Source organism: Mastigoproctus giganteus, chromosome 10, assembly GCF_048544385.1.
Source record: "Mastigoproctus giganteus isolate SK-2022 chromosome 10, ASM4854438v1, whole genome shotgun sequence".
In the NCBI taxonomy this organism is placed as follows: Eukaryota; Metazoa; Arthropoda; class Arachnida; order Uropygi; family Thelyphonidae; genus Mastigoproctus; species Mastigoproctus giganteus.
Genome location: NC_143584.1, coordinates 189,789,583 through 189,812,610, shown reverse-complemented (window position 1 = coordinate 189,812,610; position 23,028 = coordinate 189,789,583). Strand labels below are relative to the sequence as shown.

The 23,028-nt window shown below is 35.8% G+C and overlaps 1 protein-coding gene across 1 annotated transcript in view; it reads right to left on the bottom strand.

Moving 5' to 3' along the window:
• Window positions 1-462: 462 nt before the first annotated feature.
• Septin2 (septin 2) overlaps window positions 463-23,028 on the bottom strand; it is a 112,332-nt gene continuing 89,766 nt past the window's right edge. Inside the window, exons 9-11 of the mRNA XM_090383823.1 lie at window positions 20,774-20,985; window positions 5,058-5,147; window positions 463-844 (exon numbers count right to left, since the gene is read on the bottom strand). Coding sequence (XP_090239949.1) covers window positions 653-844; window positions 5,058-5,147; window positions 20,774-20,985 — 494 coding nt within the window. The 3' untranslated portion in view covers window positions 463-652. The remainder of the gene's footprint in view (window positions 845-5,057; window positions 5,148-20,773; window positions 20,986-23,028) is intronic.

Below are 23,028 nucleotides of genomic sequence, written 5' to 3'. Positions count from 1 at the left end.
TGTCTGTATGCTACAAGAAATTGGATTGTAGGTTTCAGTTTCCTCATCCCTGCTCTGGAATCGTGTCTAGTCAAATTAATTAAGACAATGAGTATAATAAGAGATGAATTTACTTTCCAGGCTGATCAAAACAAATCAATCAGAGCAACACTGTAAATTCATAAATTGAATGCTAATTTATTTCATGATACTGAAACAAAAATATTAAAATTTGAATATTAAACACTAATCTATAAAGTCATGATTAAACTACCACAGATATGAAATTACGATAGTCTATATAAATCTCTCTCTGGAAAAAATATTTTTTAATGCTTTGTACATGAAATGAAAATTCTCAAATTTTATTAATAAGGAATGTGATGCTAAATTTGATAAGTCAATATAACTAGCAGTGATATGAATAAATGTGCATAATTTAGTATTTTATGTATTTGTTTACATTAAAAAACTGAAGATAAGTTCAGAGAAACAAAAATTCAATATTTCCTTTAATATAAAAGGAAATAAATATGCCAAGCTCATATTATATCTGATGACTATTCACATAAGATACATACATACACTGAATATATAAAACAATTCATAAAGCACAACATATGTTATGGTATAAAAAATGCAGGTTGTGGATGTACTGAATGGAAGAATAAATTTATTTCTTTTTGCTTTTGCCTAAAGTTAAGGTATGTGACTGGAATGGAGGTTGTTGAGTTTGCACCTGTTGAAGAGCAACTTTCCTTTTGTTGAACTGATTGACTTCTTCTTCTAGTTTCTTTTTCTCTTCTTCTAGCTTTTTCTTTTCTTCTGCATGCTGTTTCTTCAAAGAATCAAATTTGGAATGAAGCTGAAAAAATAAACATGTTGCATTGGAACATTAATAAACCAATATAATGATCACACACATCCACACCCATCCATCCAGAAATTTGATCTGAATTATATTGTAAGCACAAAACTCCTAAGCTTCTAATTTGAGTGGTCATCTTCTTTCACTATATCAGAGGACTTAAATAACCATTTCCCGCCCCATCAAGGAACCCAGTATACTACCAATCTGGTATGGACTGGACTTAAACACAAAAATTTGTGTGTGTGTGTGTGTGTGTGTGTGTGTGTGTGTGTAGGGAGAGGAATAATATAATCTCCACTTTATTTTTGGAAAGTATATTAAAAAATAAAGGTAAAATGTGTAAAACTTATTAAGCAAAACTGTGTTAACAGCTGAATCATATAGTAAAGTATATATTTTGTAATGATTCTTCCCTTATATTTCCTAGAGTAAATTTTTTCTTATTGCTTTTATTTGTAATGTGGTGCCACCACCCTGACAGCTGCTTCAGCAGTCTCTTTAAAATTAATTACTGAGCAGAGTATTTTCCATAAGGGCAGGGTTTTTTTTTTTTTTTTACAGCAGGAGATGAAGCAAAAATGGAAACAGAAATTTTGTTGGTATTTGTTTGTTTGTGAATTAAGTGAAACTTATATGAAGTCTGTTTATGTGATTAAAATATGTCTAAAAGGCTCACATGAATCAAGAAATTCATTAGACTTGGCAGTGAGAACCAAAATAACCCAATTAAACTTTATGAGAAATTCCTAGTTCTAGCTACAAAAATTAAAGTGCCATTTCATAAGCTGCTAAAGGAAGAGAAATTTAAGGTAACATAACCCTAAAAATTCACCAAAGGCCATTATCATGAAGAATATGCTACAGAAGGCAAGGTTAATAATTTCTTTCTCAAAAAAGAAAGCATAAAATGAGAAGAATTTTTGACAAAAGACTAATTGTATCTATAATTTGCCAAGAACAGTTAAAAAAATATTTTGGTTTTTGCAAAAAGCTGACTAGAAATTTCAAACCTATAAAACTTTTTAGGCATTAATTTAACTGAGGACAATTACAAGTCTTATGTTTAAATTTTTTTATAACTTTATCGTGTCTTTTATTTTTAATTCCTCTTAACACTGATAAGTCGATTAAACCTTGAACCTGGCAATTGTTGGAAACCCATACACAATTTTAAAATATGGGATACAGGGAAATTATAAACAGTATAATACAGCTTACAATATTGTTTACTATGTCAACCTGTTTTGGAACATTATCTCTCCACCTGTCATCTCAAGGAAGACAGCCTTTGCTAATTTATCGACAGACATTTGGCTTGAATTTCTAAACCATTAGCACCATTGATTAAGAGTTTGAAACATGTAATTTATTTTCTTTGTAAATCTTTAATCATATTAGTTTTAATAAACTAAGTTCTTTTATTAATTATCAGCTGTAATGTATGCATTTTCATTGGAAATAAAGACCTGAAGAATAATGTTTGCTTTTTTTTAAGGCTAAATGAACAATTAAAGAAAATTACTGTTAGGTATTTATCATGGCCATATTCATTAACAAAATTAAAAAAAAAAAAAATCAATTTTTTAAAAAAATTCCAATGTTAACAGTTTTGTTTTTTGTGAAAAGAAAAAGATGGAGAAAAATGGTGTCTTTGTAAAAAGAGAGAGAAACTTTATGGTATCAATTCTAATAGGCCAGTCAGACAGAGAAGAGTTCAAATGGAGTCAAAAATGATGGGTGTTCTCTGTAATAAATCCAGAGAATTGGCAGCTATGCTTATGATACAGCAGTTCAGAGGATGGTAAATGACAGCAACCAAGATATTGCAGTTTTGGGAAGACTTAAATTTTAGAACTAGTTTTTGCTCTGAAAAATGGTAGTTAAAAGTAAAATGCTGAGTAATATAAGGCTCTTATGTCTATATTCTATATGAGGTAAACAATAATCTAAGATTATCTTATTACTTAGGAACAACAAAAAGCAGATGACAACAGCACATAAAACAGCTACAATAGCAATAGAACACAGTGCTTCATCTATAGTAATTTTCCTACTAGGGGAAAAGAGGCAATTATTCTATTGTATAAAGTCTTAGTCAAACCACATCTTGCTGGTACGCAGGTTTGGAAACCCCATTTCTGGAAGGTTATTTGTTTTTTTAAGAGCATTAGCAATTAAGGCCATATTGCTCTGGGGATATGCGGTGGTCATTCCCTGACCTTTCTGCATCCTCCATATTTGGTGGTCATTCCCTGACCTTTCTGCATCCTCCATATTTGGTGGTCACGGGCTCGAACCCCGGTCTAATCAAGAAGCGTGTGCTACGCACTGCTGCTCCTGCCCACCTGGCTACGGAGGTGCCATTTCAGGAAGGATGTGGATCTTCTGGAAAAGGTGCACTGAAAAGCAAAAATATTAATTATTGATATAAAAAAAAAGCATTTCTATATAGAGCAAGACATACTTTTGTCAGTTGCAAAGTCTTGATATCAGACATCTGTATGGGGATTCACTGAGGTTTTTAAATTTTTGGAAGGCTTTAGTACATTAAATAAAAAGTAGGGATATCTTTTTTCTTTCACAGATAGTACAAACTAGAGCAGCGTTTCCCAAACTGAATTCCACGGAACGTTAGTGGTCCACGAAAAATTGTAATTAATAATTAAAAAAATAATAATAAAATAAATAAATTTTGCATATTTGTAGCATACACCTTTTTTGTATCATTATAATTTTTAACAATTTTTTTTTTAGTTATACTGGCATAGACTAATAATAAAAGAGACAAAGGAACACTTTATTTTGGCAGGCTTTTGCATAGAGAAGTATGTGTAGAGGTAATGACATTTACAAAAAAGTAGCAATGTAGAGATCTAATATGTCATTCGTATGCAATTTAGCCTGGAGTACACGGGTTGAGGCAGGCCTCCATAGCCGAGTGGTCAGGAGCGAGAGTGCAGTGGCACATGCTCTTTGAGTAGACTGGGGTTCAAGCCCCTGACTGCTAAATATGGTCGATCTGCCAACCTGCACTGTACCAGCATGGCAGATCATGGTCCATTTCCCTCAACATGAATTTTTGAGGCTTTCATCCTGCAGTGGCTGCAGTTTACCTTTTACACAGGTTGAGGGAGAGGGGGAAGCAAACTGATATCATGCATCGTTCGGATGGATGAAATAAAGTAGTCTTTTGCTGACATGTTCTTGCATATTTACACAGTACTGGTGGTACAGTCTGGATTGTCTTCGCAATTACCAGATTAGTTCTGTAGTAGTGCGGAAAACTAGTAAGCATAACTAAATTCACTTCCTTGTATAAATATTTTTTTGATAATTATCAGTATTTAAAAATATCATTAAAATAAATGACCATGGATTTGTGATTTAAAAAAGGAACTTTAAAATGAGAAGCAAGTACTTCTGATATTGGAACTGTGGTCGATGAAAACGAACACACTTCAAAGTGAGGATGAACAATTGCAGCCTTTTGTTCCCCAAAAATCCGAAGTGAAAAAACAGGAACCAACTAATAAAAGACCAAAACGAAAGTATGATGACAGTTATTTGAATTTCAGCTTTAGAAAGTTGTGCTGGAAATAAAGATGCTCCTGATGTACATTGCATCGTATGCAATAAAATTGAATGCTGGAACAAACTTCCATCTGTTGTTGTAGAAGTTGATAGCTTATATAGATTTGAGGCAGAACTAGACAAACATTTGGAGCAGATGGATGGGCGAAATGAGGTTTTTTTTTTTTTTTTTTGGCTGATGCTATATAAAGCTTGCTTTCTTGCATCATGTGCCTTTACCAATGCTAATGCTAAAATACTAGCAAACAGTTTTTTGGCTCCCGCTAAACTTGTGTTTCGTAAATATATAAGTACAAATATATATTGTGAGATGAAAAGTGTTCCATGACTTGGGAAACGCTGAACTAGAGGATATGCACTTAAATTAATGAACAGTTACAGCGGGATATGAGAAAGATTTCGTTTAGCCAAAGGGATATTAAATGTTGGAATAAATTATCATTCAAGCTTGTAGGAACAAATAGCATATGTAAATTTAAGGAAGAGTTGGATATATACCTGGGCAGAACCAGGTGACTTTCCTTCCAATTTTTTAAAGACTGATGCTGAATTAGTCCTGCTTTCTTACATCTATTATCATTATTGATATATTTAGTAGTGGATATGTAAGAATTACCTCTTTCTCAGCTTCTTTTAATTCTGTTTCCTTCTCTTTAACACGAACCACAAACATCTGTCTCATTTCCTCTTCTTTTCTTTGGAGTTCCTAATATAAAGACAAATAATACAATAACTTTTTTCAGAAAATAAAATTTAAAATTAAAGACAACTGTTTTTAAAGCTGTTTTACTTCCTTCCATTATTTTGTTATATGCTGATAAACCTTTGTGTGGCATTGATTTTCACAAGTAGAGAAATGCTAATATCTGTGTACAAATATATGAATTATCTTGCTTAGAGAGATAGAGTAACACTACCATAATAAGCTATTCATTTTATAATAAAACTTACAGTATAAAAGGTTCACTGAACTTGAAAACTACTATTATATAAGTATACAATAATATGCAGACCACATCATCCCACAATCAAAATCCCTACTGAAAAAACATAATAGTTTAAGAATCAATTCATATATTCTTAAAATAGTGATAATATTTAACAAAAAATGTTTATATTTAACCATTTCTTATATGTATTTTGTCTGCTGAATCCAATGGCATCACTGATTTTCTCTAGTGCCAATAATTTGGTGGTTTTTTTTTTTTTTTTTTTTTTTTTTTAGGAACATTAGCGACTAAGGCCATATTGCTCCGGGGATATGCGGTGGTCATTCCGTGACCTTTCTGCAACTTCCATATTTGGTGGTCACGGGCTCAAACCCCGGTCTAATCAAGAAGCTTGTGCTACGCACTGCTGCTCCTGCCCACCTGGCTACGGAGGCACCATTTTGGTGGTAGCTGACTGTTTTTTTTTTTTTTTTTTTATGTTTACATTTATATCTATTACATAAGTGCTTACCAATTAGAGATGGAGAGTATTTCCAATAACTGTTACTAAACTGGAACGGGAACAGACTGATTAATGCATAATCGAAATAGGTTATTTTAGGAACAGTGATCTCTAATAACACTTATTTCTACCTTTCTTATTTGTACAACACTTGTACCAGTAAGTATAATTAATAATTTCTTTTAGCAAAAAAGCAGCATAACTATTTATATTAGTATTGTATTATTTTCTCAAACTAAATCATTTCTTGAGCATGTTGGGATCCACTGAGTGAATCTCAACAGCCAGAAGAAATGTCTATTGAGCAAAATGAAACAAATTAAAATTTCCGTTTGTGATTCATTTGGTGAACAGGGCCTGGACAAAACCTACTGGCATAACAATGTCTAAAAATATAATAGAAATCCTGAAGTATTTGAAAGAGGAACTGTTTGGGTGGGATGGTTGTTGTTATTGAGTTTTAGGAGCACTGGTGACTAAGGGCATATTGCTCTATGTATGCTGCCTATCTACTGTGTGTGTGTGTGTGTGTGTTCTGAGGTCAATTTTCTGTTTGCTGGACAAAAAACCCGAGTTTCCGGGAGAAAAAACTACCCTCAAATGAGACCAACTAACTCAGTCATGTTGTGAAAAAGACCCATATAAATTCCTCCCTGGATGGGATGGAAACTGTCTGCTATGGTGGAGAAAAATAACCATAATTATACATATCTCACCCAGACAGTTGTGGAAAAGTTTTGTGCAGCAGCAACCAGCATTCTGCATCAGCAATTGTTTCTAAAAACTGGAATGCTGTTAAATGAAACAGAATAAAAGCAGGTTAGCTAGACTGTTTTTCAACAAAAATTCCAATTTCTAATATGATCTGCTTTTGTTACTTAAGTTATATTTTTACTAGACCAGAAACATGTTCAAAAAATAATTGTAAACATTAATTAATGATTTAATTACCCCAGGTGTATTTTTTACTGTTTCTTTTCATTTCTGAACATGTGCAGTAGAGACGTAAGTGAACTTACTAATTATTTTCAGTAACAATAAACCTACAAATTTTTGTTTTAAATAGCATTCATTTTTATGATAACAATCATATTCTGTGATATTGTATAATGTGGCAATAAAGCAAATAATACAGAATTTTTCATGTGTTATACAATAAAATTATGTAGATGGGATCTGTTTTGTCATTTCAATGCTGTTACACTAAGCTAGAAAAGTGTTCCAAAATAACAGATAAAAATACCTGCTACTTTTCTGGAAGAGGAACAGAATGTTACTTTTAGCAGATAAAAGTAGCAGCTTTCAGCCTGTAATACCAATACAGTCAGATCCCATATAACACGTGTTTACACTGCACAAATTTGATCATACACAATTTATAAATAGGAGAACGATGTCGTAAATAACACAAACTAAATTCGCCTTTGCACGAATTCGGGAATCACCCCAACTCAATGCAACACAATAGGAATGAAGAGAAGTTTCTGAAAATGTATTTATGTTTTTTTATATTATTGAAGATTTCAGTGAAGGGGAAACACGTTTTACCATAATAATGCTAAAACCCACAATTCCAGCTACCGGTATTATCACAAATGCAATTACCTTGAGTTTACTACCAGTTTATAACAGATTCCACTAGCAGGAATGCAACTGAAAATTGTTTTTATTGTTTTATGGTAGTGACCTCCAGAAATGTGCTTTAGTAAAATGAGAGCTAGCGTGAGGTGATAATAGTGTGTTTCTGCCTTTACGCCGTAGTAGTGGCATGTGATGCAAGAAAGCAAATGTATGAGCTTATGCAGCATCAGACAAAAAAAAAAAAAAAAAAAAAACAAATTCCCTCTAAATGTTTGTCCAGTTCCTCCTTAAATTTATTTAACCTATCAATTTCCACAATGACAGATGGAAGTTTGTTCCAGCAATTAACCACCCGCTGGCTAAAGGCAAATTTCCGCACCATCTATGCTACGCCTGTCTTTTCTCAATTGGAATTTATGCCCCCTTAGGTTTGTAATCTGAACAAGTGGAAGAATACCATCAGAATTCAGCGTGATCAACCCATTCAAGGCCTTATACACCTCAATCAGGTCACCATGCAGGTGCCTAGTCTCCAGCCACTGCAATTTGCAGAACTCAAGCTTTTTTTGGGAAGAGAAGCCCTTCATTCCCCTCACCAATCTTGTTGCCCTTCTCTGTACATGCTCAAGCAACACTACATCCTTCCTAAAATGAGGCCTCCAGACCTGTACGCAGTACTCAAAGAATAGCCTGACCATTGCCTTATACAAAGGGATAATCACCTCATTTTCCCTGCTAGCAAAATTCCTGTATCTCATTGACAAAACCCCATCACCTGCCCTGGCCGCCTGTCTGCATTGCTCAGAAAACTTCATATCTGACTGCACAATGACTCCCAGGTCTTTTTCATTTTCTACCACCTTAATTGTAGTACCACACAGTTGGTACGTTTCTCTGGGGTTACTTCTACCCAGATGTAGTACTATGTATTTGTCAATGTTAAACGTCAGTTGCCATTTCTCAGCCTATCTGCCCAAATTTTCTAGATCCTGTTGCAGTAGAACACTGCCATTACTGTCATTAACAACCCTGCCAAACTTTGTATCATCTGCAAACTTCGACACTAAGCCTGATATCAATGATTTTATCAATGATATACCTTCATCAATATCATTGATAAATATACAAAACAGTGGACCCAACACCGAACCCTGCGGGACTCCACTAATAACATTAGTCCACGAAGAGCAGCACCCATTGATTACCACCCTCTGTCTTCTCCCACTCAAATCATCCTTTTATCCATTGTAACAACTTTCCCTTAATATCATTCTGCTCCAGTTTGTACAGTAGTGCCGACTGGACTGGCTAGATGGGTAAAGTGCCTGCCTAGCAACCAAAAGATCGCGGGTTCGAATCCCACCTCAGGCTTGGATCAAAGTACCGCAAAAACCTTGGGAGGTGCATTATAGCCACAGAAGCCGATGCGCCAACTAACTAATAAAAAAAAAAAAAAAAAAAAAAAAAAAAAAAATTGTACAGTAGTCTTCCATGCGCAACAGTGTCAAAAGGTTTCCTGAAATCCAAGTATATGATATAAAAATTATTTTTTACATCCAGTTCCTTTGTAACGACATCACCATATCCAATCAAAATTGTCAGACAAGACAAATTGTTTGTCTGACAAACAATTTGTTTATTCAGTTGCTACATGCATACAGCTTTGTTTATGTGTATCAAGTGTGCCTCCTCATATTTTTCCTTTTTATACTGTAATTGTGCTTTATTCCCAAAAAATTAGTAAAATACTTAAAAAAAGCGTGAAAAGGGTCCTGGTGAAAATATTATAGATTCAGAGAGAGAAAAGAAAAGCAATATCAATAGACAGAGGCAGACTGGGTCAAAAATTCTTACTGTGGGAAAACTTGTAGCGGCCTCATACTAGTGTTTTTGGCCAAAATCACACCAGCCTCCGGGGTTCTCCCAGTAAGGCTTATGGCCAGTCCGTCTCTGTCAATAGAGGAAAAATACAAAATTGTGAATCACTCAGCAATATACAAGTATTTTATTATGATATTTATTGTGTTTGGTAATGTTTTGTTTAAAAATGTGTGTTCAATATTCAGTGGTTGGCACCTAATCCTATTTTTCCCATAAGACCTGTTATTTATATTGCATGAGGGTTTCTAGGAACACAACTATCGTGTTATACGAGGACTGACTGTACTGTGATATACAAGAGAACCTGTAGCATTCTTTTTCTTTCTTTCTATGGCTATCAAACAGAATAAGTTCTCTCTAATGATGTAATGCTTCATCTGCTTTAGCAGGTGAAGTATTACATCACTGACAACACCTAATTTCTAATGTGTCAGTTACAATGCAGTCATAATTGTATGCATTTTGTTATACCTGAAATATGGAGTGAATCCAAAAACCATCATGGCAAGTACTACTTTTGTATGGTGGATACCAAAGTTTAAAAAGTCCTGATCAAAAATCTGTAGTGTGCCTCAACATACATTGGCTACTGCTCCGGTGCCATTCAATGAAGACCTGTAAATTCCCAATCTGCCTTCCAGAGAAGAGCCTTCAGAACTGTATGAGAAGTGTTCAAAGCCGCTAAGTGGATTTTCTTATTTATTGATTTTAAATTATTGTTTTTCTAAAACTTTTGATTTAAAATTAGTAGTATAGCATTATTTTGTGATTTTCTGATTAATCTGGTATATTTATTCTTTACTCGGCCTTGTAATTGCATAAAAGTATCGGTAAGGGTATCAAATCTACATGTTACAAGTTGCAGCTCCGCTGAACGAGAAGTTTTTTAGCCATATTTAGCCACTTTATTGACCAACTGTTATATCAAATTATTTTCTATAAGTAGCTTATAGACCTAGTCAGGATTGTTAGTTTATTCTGAATTGAGACAGCGAGATTTGGAAGTTAATTAATACTTAAGTGTCCGTATATTTACCGTTCGTAACTTGCCGCCATTGTTATACGACACAACGTTATACCCCGAACTAGATAGTGTAAGCTTAGTATAGTATATCATATAATATTGTCAATTAATCAGTAAAGTCTATTAATCTTGTTAAACTTCATTGTCAATTAAATTGTACTTTTAACTAAATACATATAACGACTTAGATTACAAACATAACATAATTAATTAATATATAACTTGATACAGAAGTTATATAAAAGGAAATCGTAGATAATACTTGATACTGAAAAATATATATAGCGTTATAACTGTGTTAGGATACAAGCTTAGGGTTATAATTTTGTACTGAAATTGAAATTTTATTGAAATTAAATCGAAATCATGACTCAGACCAGAGCAGCAAAGCAAAAGGCTCAAGCAAATGGGAGTGCTGTGGCTCACAGGAGAACTGAGGGAGGCAGTTGCCCTCTGAATCATAGTCATTTAAAATGCACTGCTTGCATGATGTTTGTGGAGCAATCGGGTACGGGACATGATATTGCCATGGGGGGATGTCTTTGTGTGTGCACGATGCAAGGAGTGTAAGGAAATCAGACGACAACTAAGCATTGTTATGGGCCTATATCAGAGCTTGAAGGACAGGGTGGATGCCCTCGAAGGATCTAAATTGAGGGGTCCATCAAGCTCTCAGCTGCCCACATCAACGCCAGAGCTTGCACTTGGTCATCGTGCAATGCAGCGGAAACCCCCAGGGCAGAATGCACTGGTCCCACAGGAACTAGTAATTGTTGGTGACTATTGTCAGGGAAACGGAGAACATGGTATTTAAAAAGGATAGGTGGAACAGGACCAGGGTATGTCTGACAGGGGCAAAGGTTGATGAGGTTGTACAGCGGATATCATCTTTTAAGGGCACAAAAGGTTATATAGTTGTACACATTGGCACTAATGATATTAAGAGTATGAGACTGGCAGAATTACTTAACAAGTACACGTCACTGTTGAAAAAAAGCCATGAATTAGGGTTGAATTTGAAAGTGTCTGCAATTCTGTCCAGACACGATAGGAGGGAGTATATGATGAGAGCCTTGTCCATCAACTCGACCCTGGAAAGATTGTGCAAGGCTCGAGGGGAAAAATATTTTTCAGCCTGGTCTGTACTTGTTAACAGGAGAGGCTGCTTCTACAGGGATGGGATACATTTAAATAGAAAGGGTGCAAGAATATTTGCTGATGCCATGGAGGCAGTGTTAGGTGGGTCGGAAAACTGCTAGCTTGGAGGGATACAAGGACTAATACATTAACAGTAGCCACTGGCAGAGGTGAAAGTGATTCTTGCACTGCTTCTATAGGAATGAGCAGCAGCCTGGAAAACAAGATGCAGGATATTTCAGAGACTGCTGGGAGTCATTGCAGTACAAGTAAACACATGGATTGTGTTATGGTAGCTAAGAATAGGAACAGGTACTTGTATACTTGCGTGTACACCAAAGATAGGAGTTTGGTAAATAAATTTGATGAATTTGAGGTATTGCTCAAAACAAAGGCAGATATTGTTGGGATATATGAGAGACGTGGCGTCACACAGATATAAGGAATGCAGAACTGGAATTTGGGGAGTACAATGCGTACAGAAAGGATAGACAAGATAGGAATGGAGGAGGGGGTTAGGCTATTAGTTAAGAAACACAAAATCTAAGGAAGTGAAGCCAGTCGACATCGCTGGACAGTGCAGTGTCGAGTCAGTTTGGTGTGACATTGGGAGATCAAAATTGAGAGTAGGAGTGTGCAATAGGTCTAATGGCTCTGATGAGTATAATAAGAAACTGTACAGGGAAATAGAGTGGGCCAGTAAATCAGAGAGTCTTATAATGGGGGATTTTAATTTCTCGGATATTGACTGGAATTTGTGGGTTGGTGACACACACACTAGCAAGGCTTTTGTGGATTTACTGGATGATTGTTTTCTACATCAGCATGTTCGGGAGGCAACTAGAGGGAGTAATACTCTTGATCTGATTATCAGTAGTGATTCTTCTGCATTAAGAATCTGCAGATAAAGGAACAACTAGGTGGCAGAGATCACAGTGTGCTGAATTGGGATTTACTCAAAGAGGTAACTACCATCAGGGGTAAAGGGAAAGGTTTTTGCTTTCGTAAAGGCGACTACGATGGTCTGAGACACTATTTAAATTCTATACAGTGGGACCAACTGATGATGTTACCAACAGCACATTCAAAATGGGAAGCATTCAAAGAACTTATCTTGGAAGCTACTAGGCTTTACATATCAACGAAGAAATACCGTTCAAGGTTTAGGCCTAAATGGATGTCAGACGAACTAATGAGACATATGGCAGAGAAGAAAAATGCATGGGATAAATACAAATTAACATGTGATACAGAAGCCTATGATAGATATAAGCTGGTCTGTAACTAAGTTACAAAGGAGGTTAGGCAGGCGAAGGCAGATAACGAGAAATCTTTGGCAAAGGATGCAAAGAAAAACAGCAAAGAGTTCTTTACTTATGTAAACTCTAGAAGGAAGGGGATGAATCAGATTGGTTCACTTGATATCGATGGTTCAATTATTCATGATCCTGCTCAGGTAGCTAACAAACTAAATGAATATTTTGCATCGACATTCACACATGAGGAATTATTCAGCGAGGGGAATGCCAGAGGTGTATTGAACTCTGGCAGTAAGCTAGATAATCTTGTAATAACTGAGAGTAAAGTGGAGGAGAAATTGTTGAAGATAAACACAAGAAAGGAACTTGGGGTGGATGGGATCTATCCAATTATATTAAAGGAGGCAGCAAAGGAAGTAAGCAAACCCTTAGCCATAATTATGAGAGCTTCCTTGGACTCAGGGGAGGTACCCATAGACTGGAGATGTGCAAATGTGACCCAATTCACAAAGGAGGATAAAAGATTAACACAAGTAATTATAGACCTGTGAGTTTAACTTCTGTTCCAAGAAAATTAATGGAGGCACTGGTTAAAGAAGCACTGCAGGAACATCTAGACAAGACTTCAGTTATAGCTCAGACACAGCATGGTTTTGTTAAGGGAAAGTCATGCCTGACCAATTTGATTGGATACTATGATGCAGTCACAAAAGAACTGGATGCAGGGAATAACTTTGATATTATATATTTGGATCTTAGAAAGGCTTTTGATACTGTTGCACATGGAAGACTGCTGCACAAATTGGAGCAGTGTGGTATTGGAGGCAAATTGCTGCTATGGATAAAGGGATGGTTGAGGGGGAGAAGACAGAGAGTGGTAATCAATGGCCACTGCTCATCGTGGACTAATGCTATTAGTGGAATCCCTCAAGGTTCAGTGTTGGGTCCATTATTGTTTTCTGCATTTAAAAATGATATTGATGATGGTATATCAAGCTTAATGTCCAAGTTTGCAGACGATACAAAGGTTGGCAGGGTTGTTAAGGACACTACTGACGCTATGCTGCTGCAACAGGATCTGGAAAGGTTGAGCAGATGGGCTGAGAGGTGGCAAATGAAGTTTAACATTGACAAATGTAAAGTACTACATATGGGAAACAGCAACCCCAGAGCAATGTATCAACTCTGTGGTACTACACCGACAGTGGTAGAGAATGAAAAGGACCTGGGGTAATTGTGCAGGCAGATATGAAGTTCTCTGAGCAGTGCAGACGGGCTGCAAGAGTAGCTCATGGTGTCTTGGCAATGATATACAGGAATTTTTCTAGCAGGGATAAGGAGGTGATTATTCCCTTATATAAGGCAATGGTCAGGCCACACCTTGAGTACTGTATACAGGTCTGGAGGCCTCATTTCAAGAAGGATGTAGAGCTGATTGAACGAGTACAGAGAAGGGCAACAAGATTAGTGAATGGAACAAAGGGTTGCTCTTATGAAGAAAGGCTTAAGTTTTGCAAATTACAGTGTCTGGAGGCTAGGCACCGGCAAGGTGATCTGATAGAGGTGTATAAAGCCTTGAATGGTTTGAGCATGCTCAATAACAAAGGGATCGTTCCTCTTGCTCAGAATAATCACCTGAGAGGGCATAAATTCAGATTGAGGAAAGACAGATGTAGGATAGATATGCAGAAATTTGCCTTTAGCCAGCTTGTTTGGTGGAACCGATTTCCATTACTTGTTGTGGAAGTTGATAACCTAAATAAATTTAAGGCTCAGCTGGACAGGTATTTCAAATGAACGGAGGGATGAAATGGAAGTGTTTTTTGTTTTTTTTTTTTGGCTGATGCTGCATAAGCTTGCTTTCTTGCATCATATGCCTCTACTAATGCTAATGCTAATCTGGTGAATAGGAGAATTGGGTTTACACCCCAAAAGGCTGTACAAGCAAAACATCACACGGCTCGATATATTCCACCTCATCCCATTCACTAAAACCCAAACAACATTCATTCATGATGCTACAATGATATCTATGGACTTCTTAATATTGTATCCTCCAGAACTCTCAAAGTGATGGCTAGTACTCACCATCCATCTTGGTATTCAGTTGTTATATGGTCAGAGACAATAAATTTTGAATGTTACTTTTGCTCCTTGCTATCAGTTGTAACAAAGAGGTCCTATCCAGCAGCATGGAAACAGCTTTGATGTTGTCATCTAGGTTTTCAATGTTATTAAGAGAACGTTTGAGCAGATTGTCAAAAACAAGCAAGACACTATTGTTGGTTTATTCTTATAATGCTTCTTAATGAGGAAAAAGGAGTTTTTAAATTTAAATTAAAAACATTATATTGAAATGAGTAACATAAATCAATGGCTGCCTGTATATAGTAGATGCTGTGCATTGTGATGACTTTGGGAATCAGCTAAAGTGATAACAATAATTGACTGATAACAATAACTGATGAAACAAGAATGCAGCTATTCAGCATACAGATGACCCTCGATTTCACGGACTAATGGGGGAAAGGGTTGTCTGAAAAACCTGGGAGTCTGAATTTTCTGAATGAATATTTAACGAAACATAACTGTGTAGTACGCATAGTAAACATGATTAATTAAAGAACAGGTAGTGTACACACAATGCACATACATTACTTATAAGCAAGGTAATGTAGTACAATATGTAAAAATAAATATACTAGAATAAATAATGTAATAAAAACAAAAATCAAAAACTATTTTCTCTTACCATGATGGAGGCAGAACTGAGTTTTTATAGTGGGACTCAGAATAATTTATTCTGTGTCAGTGGAGCTCCCTAGCTCCACTGAAGTTGCCTGCTATGATGATGAGGCAGGCTGGGACAATGGGGCAGGAGCAGCAACAGATTTGAAGAATGTGTCCAGCTTCATCTGTTTACCTTCCTTATGACAGCCTGTCTTAACATACATAAATGGTAGTGGGGCTGGATTTCACTGTTGTCTGAGAGGCTGACATGATCAAGTGCCTCTCTTACTGCTGTCCTTTTTGGTTTGTTAATAATTTCTTCCTTTTCTTCACCATTGGATGCCCCCTCAATGTCACCTGCTCTCACTTCATCAGCAATCTCCTTTGGTGTCAAGATTTGGTAGCCCGAATCTACATCACTTTCCTCTAGCCAGTCAGTTACGTTTTTTGGTAGGGGCCACCAGAATAACCCAGTCTCATCTCCATTATACACCTAGGATAAGAGCAGGTCCTCCTTCTTTATCAGTTCATTGAGGTGGACTCTGAAAAGCTCGACTGAATGAGTTGCAGCAGACCCAGCCTCACCATGCTCTTTCCTGTTACACATGCCATGGCGATTTCTAAAATGCCACAGCCACCCATCACTAGCTTTGAAATTGTTAATGCCCATATGTTCAGCCAGTTTCTGAGCTGCAGTGTATAAGGTAACACCAGTAACATTCACTCCACATGATCACTCCTGCACATACCATTTGTAAAGGGCTTCTTCTAGATCTTTATCTTTGCTTACTTTCACGTGCTTTCTGTCACTCACGGAACCCATACCTTCAATATTATACTTTGTATTAAAGCTATGGAGCTTTCCTTTGGTTCATAAACACTGGTCATCAAGGCACCACTCAAACTTTTTGATCAGCTCAAGCTTTTGACCAACACTAAAATGCACATTCTTTATTTTAACGCCTGTTTGTTTTGAAGAAACTATTTCTTCTATTTCTTTGAAGAAAAAATTATTTCAAAAATTATTTGAAATAATACTAACAATGGATAATGTTGATACAAAGTGCACTGTTTTCATGCTCACAACCAGGTGCAACAAAAAAAATACTGCCAATGTGTGCGTTAATTGGCATATGTCCTGTGAATTACGGTCGGTGTCTGGAAAATGGTGGTATAGTGGAATTTCGATTATTCAGAAATTTGTCCAGAAAATCCAAAATCCGGGAAACTGAGGTTTGAGAAAGCAAAGGGAAACTAGTTTATTGATGTAGAGCAGAAATGTATACATAAAACAGGTGGAAGTGGAAAAAAATAAAACATCAAAATCAAGTACAGGCAACTTTCCCCTCTAACAAGATTGATAAATTGTGGCAATCTTTGCGTAACACGGTTAGAGAATTGCGGCAAACCTCGCAGAACAAGGTATTTTTAAGCTTTTATGTGGGAAAACCCTGTTATTATGTTGGATATAATTTTTCAATGTTTCCATTTTTGGCTCACTAGTCATCATGCAAAAAAAAAAAAAAAAAAAAAAGAGAAAGAAAAAAAAAAAGGAAATCTTCATATTTTATTTTGTTGGGAAATCCCTGTGTTAGGTTCTGTGCTATTGAACTTGTGGAAAAAAATCTAGATTTCAAAGTTTTATTACTATTGGATAACACATCAGGCCATCCAAAAGATTTAAGTCATCCAAATGTTGAAGTAATGTTTCTACCACCTAACAAAACTTCTTTAATTCACCTTTAAAATTCATTATATCAGAAAATCTTTACAATGAATTTTGGAAAAAATTGATTCCAAATCTATTGAAGTGATGGAGGCATGGAAACATTTTACAATTGTGGATTATCAGAATCATAGCTTTATTGCTCAAAGTAAAACCAACCGTCAACATTAACTGAGTGTTGGAAAAACGTATGGCCAGAGTCACTTCATTCAGGAAATATGGTCGAATTGGCAGAAAACAGAATCAGTGTGATAGTAGAACTTGCTAAGTCAGCAGGATTTGGAGGGAAGGTTTTGATGATATGACTACTGAAGACGTTAAGGAATTACTGGTAGAAAAAGAGGCTGGCAAAGCGGATTTGGTGGAAATGGCATTGGAGGTAAACCAAATCAATTCAGAGAATGATAACGCAGATAAATTCTGAAGTTCCAAATTTTACAATAAAAAGCATATGGGAAGGCATGAACTTAGCCAAGCAATTAGAATCTTAATTTTTGGATGCAGATCCTTCTACTGAAAGGAGCACACATTCAAAAGGGAGCTTCAAAAATGCTTAGCTCCATAACATGTAATTTACAAAGATCTATCAAGCAAACAAACCAGATTACTGATTTTTTAGAGAGAGCAGAAGATACTAAAATCTAGATGTTGCAGAAGAAAGTTCAGAAGGTGAAGATATTCTGTAACAGAGAAAACGTTCTCGTTTGGTTGTGCTTAGCAGCAATGAAGAGGAAGAAAATTAAACGAACATACATTATCTGACATATATGTATCACAGTTTATAAGGCGTTTGTTCAGTTATTACTATTTTTAATAAAAATTAAGTTTCCAATAGTTATAAAAAAATGGTGTATTTTTTGTTACCTTTTGGAATGTATCTCCCTTTTTTGTACTGGTTTTTAGTCCCGTATAACATGGTTTCACACTACACGAGATTTTATAGGAACCTAACTACCATGCTATATGGGGGTTACCTGTAATATTATATATTTTAATTTGAATGTCCACTATTTCTTGGAGAAAGTCATCAATACAAATGAAACTATAGTAATGTTTCCGGAAATCTATATAAACCAAATAAAGAAAATACAGTCACTCCCCACGTTACATAATACTCGACTTACGGAAATTCAACCTTATGTAAGTTTTTGCCGGCCGGTGCAAACTTAAAAGAATCGTGAATACATATTTTGCATCCCATAGGAATAAATGCAGGTATCGTGAAAATATCATAATGTGAACCCAAATAACACTTTCAATTTTTTTTGATAATTCATTCCAAGACCTTGGAAGTTGAAATTTTCGCTATATAACTAAGCTCGCTATATATCTCTCTAAAAGGTAATGCAAAAAAAGTGATGATATAAACTGAAGCGTTGATTATAATAAACAGCATTTTTCCTATGTATTCATATATGTCTGATCTGGAACTTCACAAAACTGATAACATTATCCACAAACACCCTGTTATCACTTTTGTGATAACAGGGTGTTTGTGGTCTAGAACATCCATTAAGCCATCAAATATTACTGCAGAAAGTGAGATCTCTGTCATAAAGAACTATATTAAATCCTTCTGATAGCTGTGATATCCATATATGGTTGTATAATGTGAGAACAAATTCTAGGCCTTCAATTTATTTCTGATTGAATAATCAAATGAGGGCGACTCTTTCATTCTCTTGGGTTGGTATATAGTCTTTATCCTTGTCCGACACTTCCATTTGTCCGTCATCTTCCAAAAGGTAACGTATCTTCGTTTAAAGCCCAAGCCTGTAAGGAGACTTCAGGATTGGCATGTGATCTGAATAAGCCACTTAATACATTGTAAAAAGCATATTAGGGATTTGTATCTTTCTATTATTTTTTTAAAATAAAAAGCCAGTGGCCTTGGTTAAACAAAAGTAACACTCCTAAAAATTGTCCTTTTGTTCCTGCCATTAGACACTGCAGATTACATAATTAATTTTTCTATTTAAGTGCCTCAGTGTTTTTTTTTCTACTGCTTAATTACGTACTTGCCACAAACATAGCAGACTCGGCTATAATTATTAACACAACTGATGCAACATTTCGGCTCTCACACAATAAATAGTGGATTCCGGTTATTTGGACCACTGGTTAATCGGGGCAGCCGTTTATTTGGGGCAAATCTTAAAAAACAGAAACCAATTGAGAAAATAGCCAGGGTTTAATTTGCTTAATTGGGACAGCATGCTGTTTAATCGGGGCAGAAGATTACCCTACGATTGTCTCCGACAGTACCACGTGGTTTGTTCGAAATTCTGGAGGTCACAACCATAAAACAATAAAAACAATTAGCAGTCACCTGTTTATTGGGCTTTTCTGTTAGTGAAATCTATCATAAACAGACAGTAAACGCGATCTTACTGAATTTGCAATAATACCGACAGCTGGAATTCTGTGGGTTATTATGTAATGTTTACACTTCCATGAAATCTTCAATCATATAAAAAAATTAATTTTCAGATCTCTTCATTCCTATTTTTAAAGCTTTATGTAACTCGTTACTCCCTTCTCACTTGCGCATATTGTGTTACTTGCAATTTGTGTGTGCCGTGTTCTTTGTTATTAATTGCTTATCTGTTTACTGTTTTAAATTTTAACCCCCACACACAAATGTCAGTGAACAGAAATGTCAACTAGTTCGTATGTACATATTAATTATTCCGATTATCACGTATATTCTTCCGATTTTCACGTATCATTTAATTTTTTAATTGGTAAGGTAATAAAGGGTAAATTTGTGCTTAATATATCTTTGCTTTTATACCCTGTGGATAATATTCCTCCTATTTTTGCTAATTAGAATCGCTGTTTAATAGAATTAAAATTCAATTCACAAACGTGATCACAATGACCACAGCTTACTGCACATCGTATAGTGAATGGTACTTTACTATGTTGAGTTCGTCGTAACGTGATTTGATTGTACAGTGAACCAATTGTAAAAGGGGGGGGGGTACATTGTATTTTTAACTATTTATGTGAAACTTCGGATAACTGGGGCAGCCACTTAATCGGGCCAAAATGCACTAGTCCCGATGTGTCCCAAATAACTGGAATGGACTGTATTTCATTCACATATGAAGGAAGATAGAAACTAAGGAACACCTGACAAAGTTGTATATTAAATAAGTCTTTAATCTAAATGTTGAATCTAATGCAGTACCATCCATCTTTACAGCTTAACACTATTTTTATTATAATGTAATTGAACTGGTCAGAATATGCCAAATGTATAAAATAGTAATCGATCACCTACAACCTTCTTCATTAATAACTGTGAATGGTAAATGGGTGCTGCTGGTCTTCACTTATGAGATTTTCAAATGCAATTTTAATTTATTTCCTACTATGCATAAGTAGTTTTAATATAAACTACTGAAATTATTTTAAAAATCTGAACATGATAGGAACATTTAAGTAATTTTCATAATCAGGAAGAAAACGAACATTAAAAGATGTCTTAACTTTACCAGAAAATATGCTCTTTCACAGATTAATAAGCAATTTCATACCTGTAGATGTTCCTGTCTTTTCTGTTCATAAGTTTCTTGAAAACTCACAGGCTTGTTGTCTGCTCCAATATCAGAAAATCCCATCTGCTCTAAGCGCATCCGCCTATATAATTCATAGTGACGAGTGTGAGTTTGTTCCCTCATATCTTCCATATTGGTTCTGATTAACATTTCACGTAACTTTACGAAGTCGCAATGATTTTCATTTTCCACTAGAAAAATCAAATTGTTTGATAGTATTTCAATAAACTTTAGAAAAATTTATTTTACTTTCTCAGAAATTTCATGAAAAAACATTACAATAAAAAATATCGAAAATTTTCAATTTGTTCTCACTAATTTTGCTCTTTTTTTTTTTTTTTTAATACAAGCCATTTCAACAATATCAATCAAACTCTTTCTACAGGAGTACTACTGTGAATTACAACGAATCTAATTTATTAGACATGTAGGGAAATAAATGTTTGCAGCTTACAATATGTTTTCCTTTGATTTTCATAATTTCTTTAAAAAACATTTTAAACAACCAAGCTGGAAAATGATGGTTGGTTGGCTGGTTGTTTTGGGTTTATAGCCACAAAAGCTACTGAAGCTATGTTGTGCCTTTCAAATAATTCTGCACAATATCAGGTTTACATAAATATTTTTTAAAGTCATTTGAAATTGCAACTGGATTTTCTGATGTTTTTTTTTACTGGGTAACTTGACAACTTTGTTAACTTCACTTTTCTTTGTCCTGTATTATATCTGTTTATAAAAACTTTATGTTAGGTATTTAAAAAGCTCTATAGTATTAGGTATTTAAAAAGCTCTATAGTATATCAGATTTGTCTTCCAAAAACGGGTTTAGGGTGGAGGTCCTGTTCTGAACGAGGAACTAAAAGCTATTTGTCACTCACACGTAGCTGGAAAATGTTCTGCATAAACAACCCATAACCAATCATTATTAATATTGACTTAAATTTCATATTTACAAAAAAATTTGTAATCAGAGCATTCAACGCTGCCTCTGGTGTAGCTGAATTGTTAAATGGTTGTCTCAGCAACACAACTGGAAGGAATACTTTTCTGCATCAGATGGCAGGTATATATACAATATATATATTGTGCCTTCAACATTATTATACTTTTGATTTTTGCTAGTTATGGTCTCACACACACTATATATTGTTTGTGAGGTTTATGCATAAGTAATTTGTATTAAACTACTCACCTATCTTGCAAACTGGTTGCATAGATAGGACCTAGTAAGTATATACAGGGTGTCTCAAAAATATTGGTACAAACGTTTAGGGGAGGTAGGTAACGTCTAATGGAATGTGAATCGCATAGGAATCCATAGCCGGAAACGTCATGGGAAAGTAGTAGCAGAGGCACAAGAAGCAGAAATGACACAAGACAGTAATTAGTGGCAAACATTTATTTGACATAATATTAACAATGGAGTACGAGATGGATGCATTTCATGATGTTACAACAGATGCTAGAAGGTTCCACCACGAGACACGATGCATGCGTGACACCGACGCAGCATGGATTGGCGGACAGGGTCAAACACACCTGGAGTTTCTTTGACAGTAGCAGCAGCGCAGACGAGTCTCGCCACGAGATCCATTTCTGTCTTCACAGGCGATTCATACATGATAGATTTGAGGGCCCCCAATAGAAAGAAATCAAGGCTTGATAAATCAGGTGAGCATGGGGACCAGGCAACGGGCCACCACGGCCAATCCATCAATGCCCAAAATGCCCAAATGGTCATGAACACACCTTCCATAATGGGCAGGCGCCCCATCATGTTGAAACCAAATGTTGCGTCTCACATTTGCTGGAACATCGTCAAGTAACCCTGGTAGAACTTGTTCAAGAAAGATCCGATATTTAGCGGAGTTCATGCGGGATGGTAACAGGTATGGGCCGACTAAGCAGTCACCGACCATACCTGCCCACACATTTATTGTAAAGCGATGTTGTGCAGCATGGAGCACACTGTGTGGGTCCTCTGTTAATCCATACAGTAGGTGCATGTCTGCCAGCTCACAGTTCGTATATCGATGCATGCTCTTCGTGTGGCGACTACTGCTTGAATGAGTAATCCAGAAATTTTCCCTCTCGTGAACTGATGAACAGCGCCGTGTACCGACTTACGGTGATGTTTCTGGTTATGGGTTCCTAGGCGATTCACATTCCTTTAGATGTTACCTACCTCCCCTAAACGTTTGTACCAATATTTTTGAGACACCCTCTATATTGTG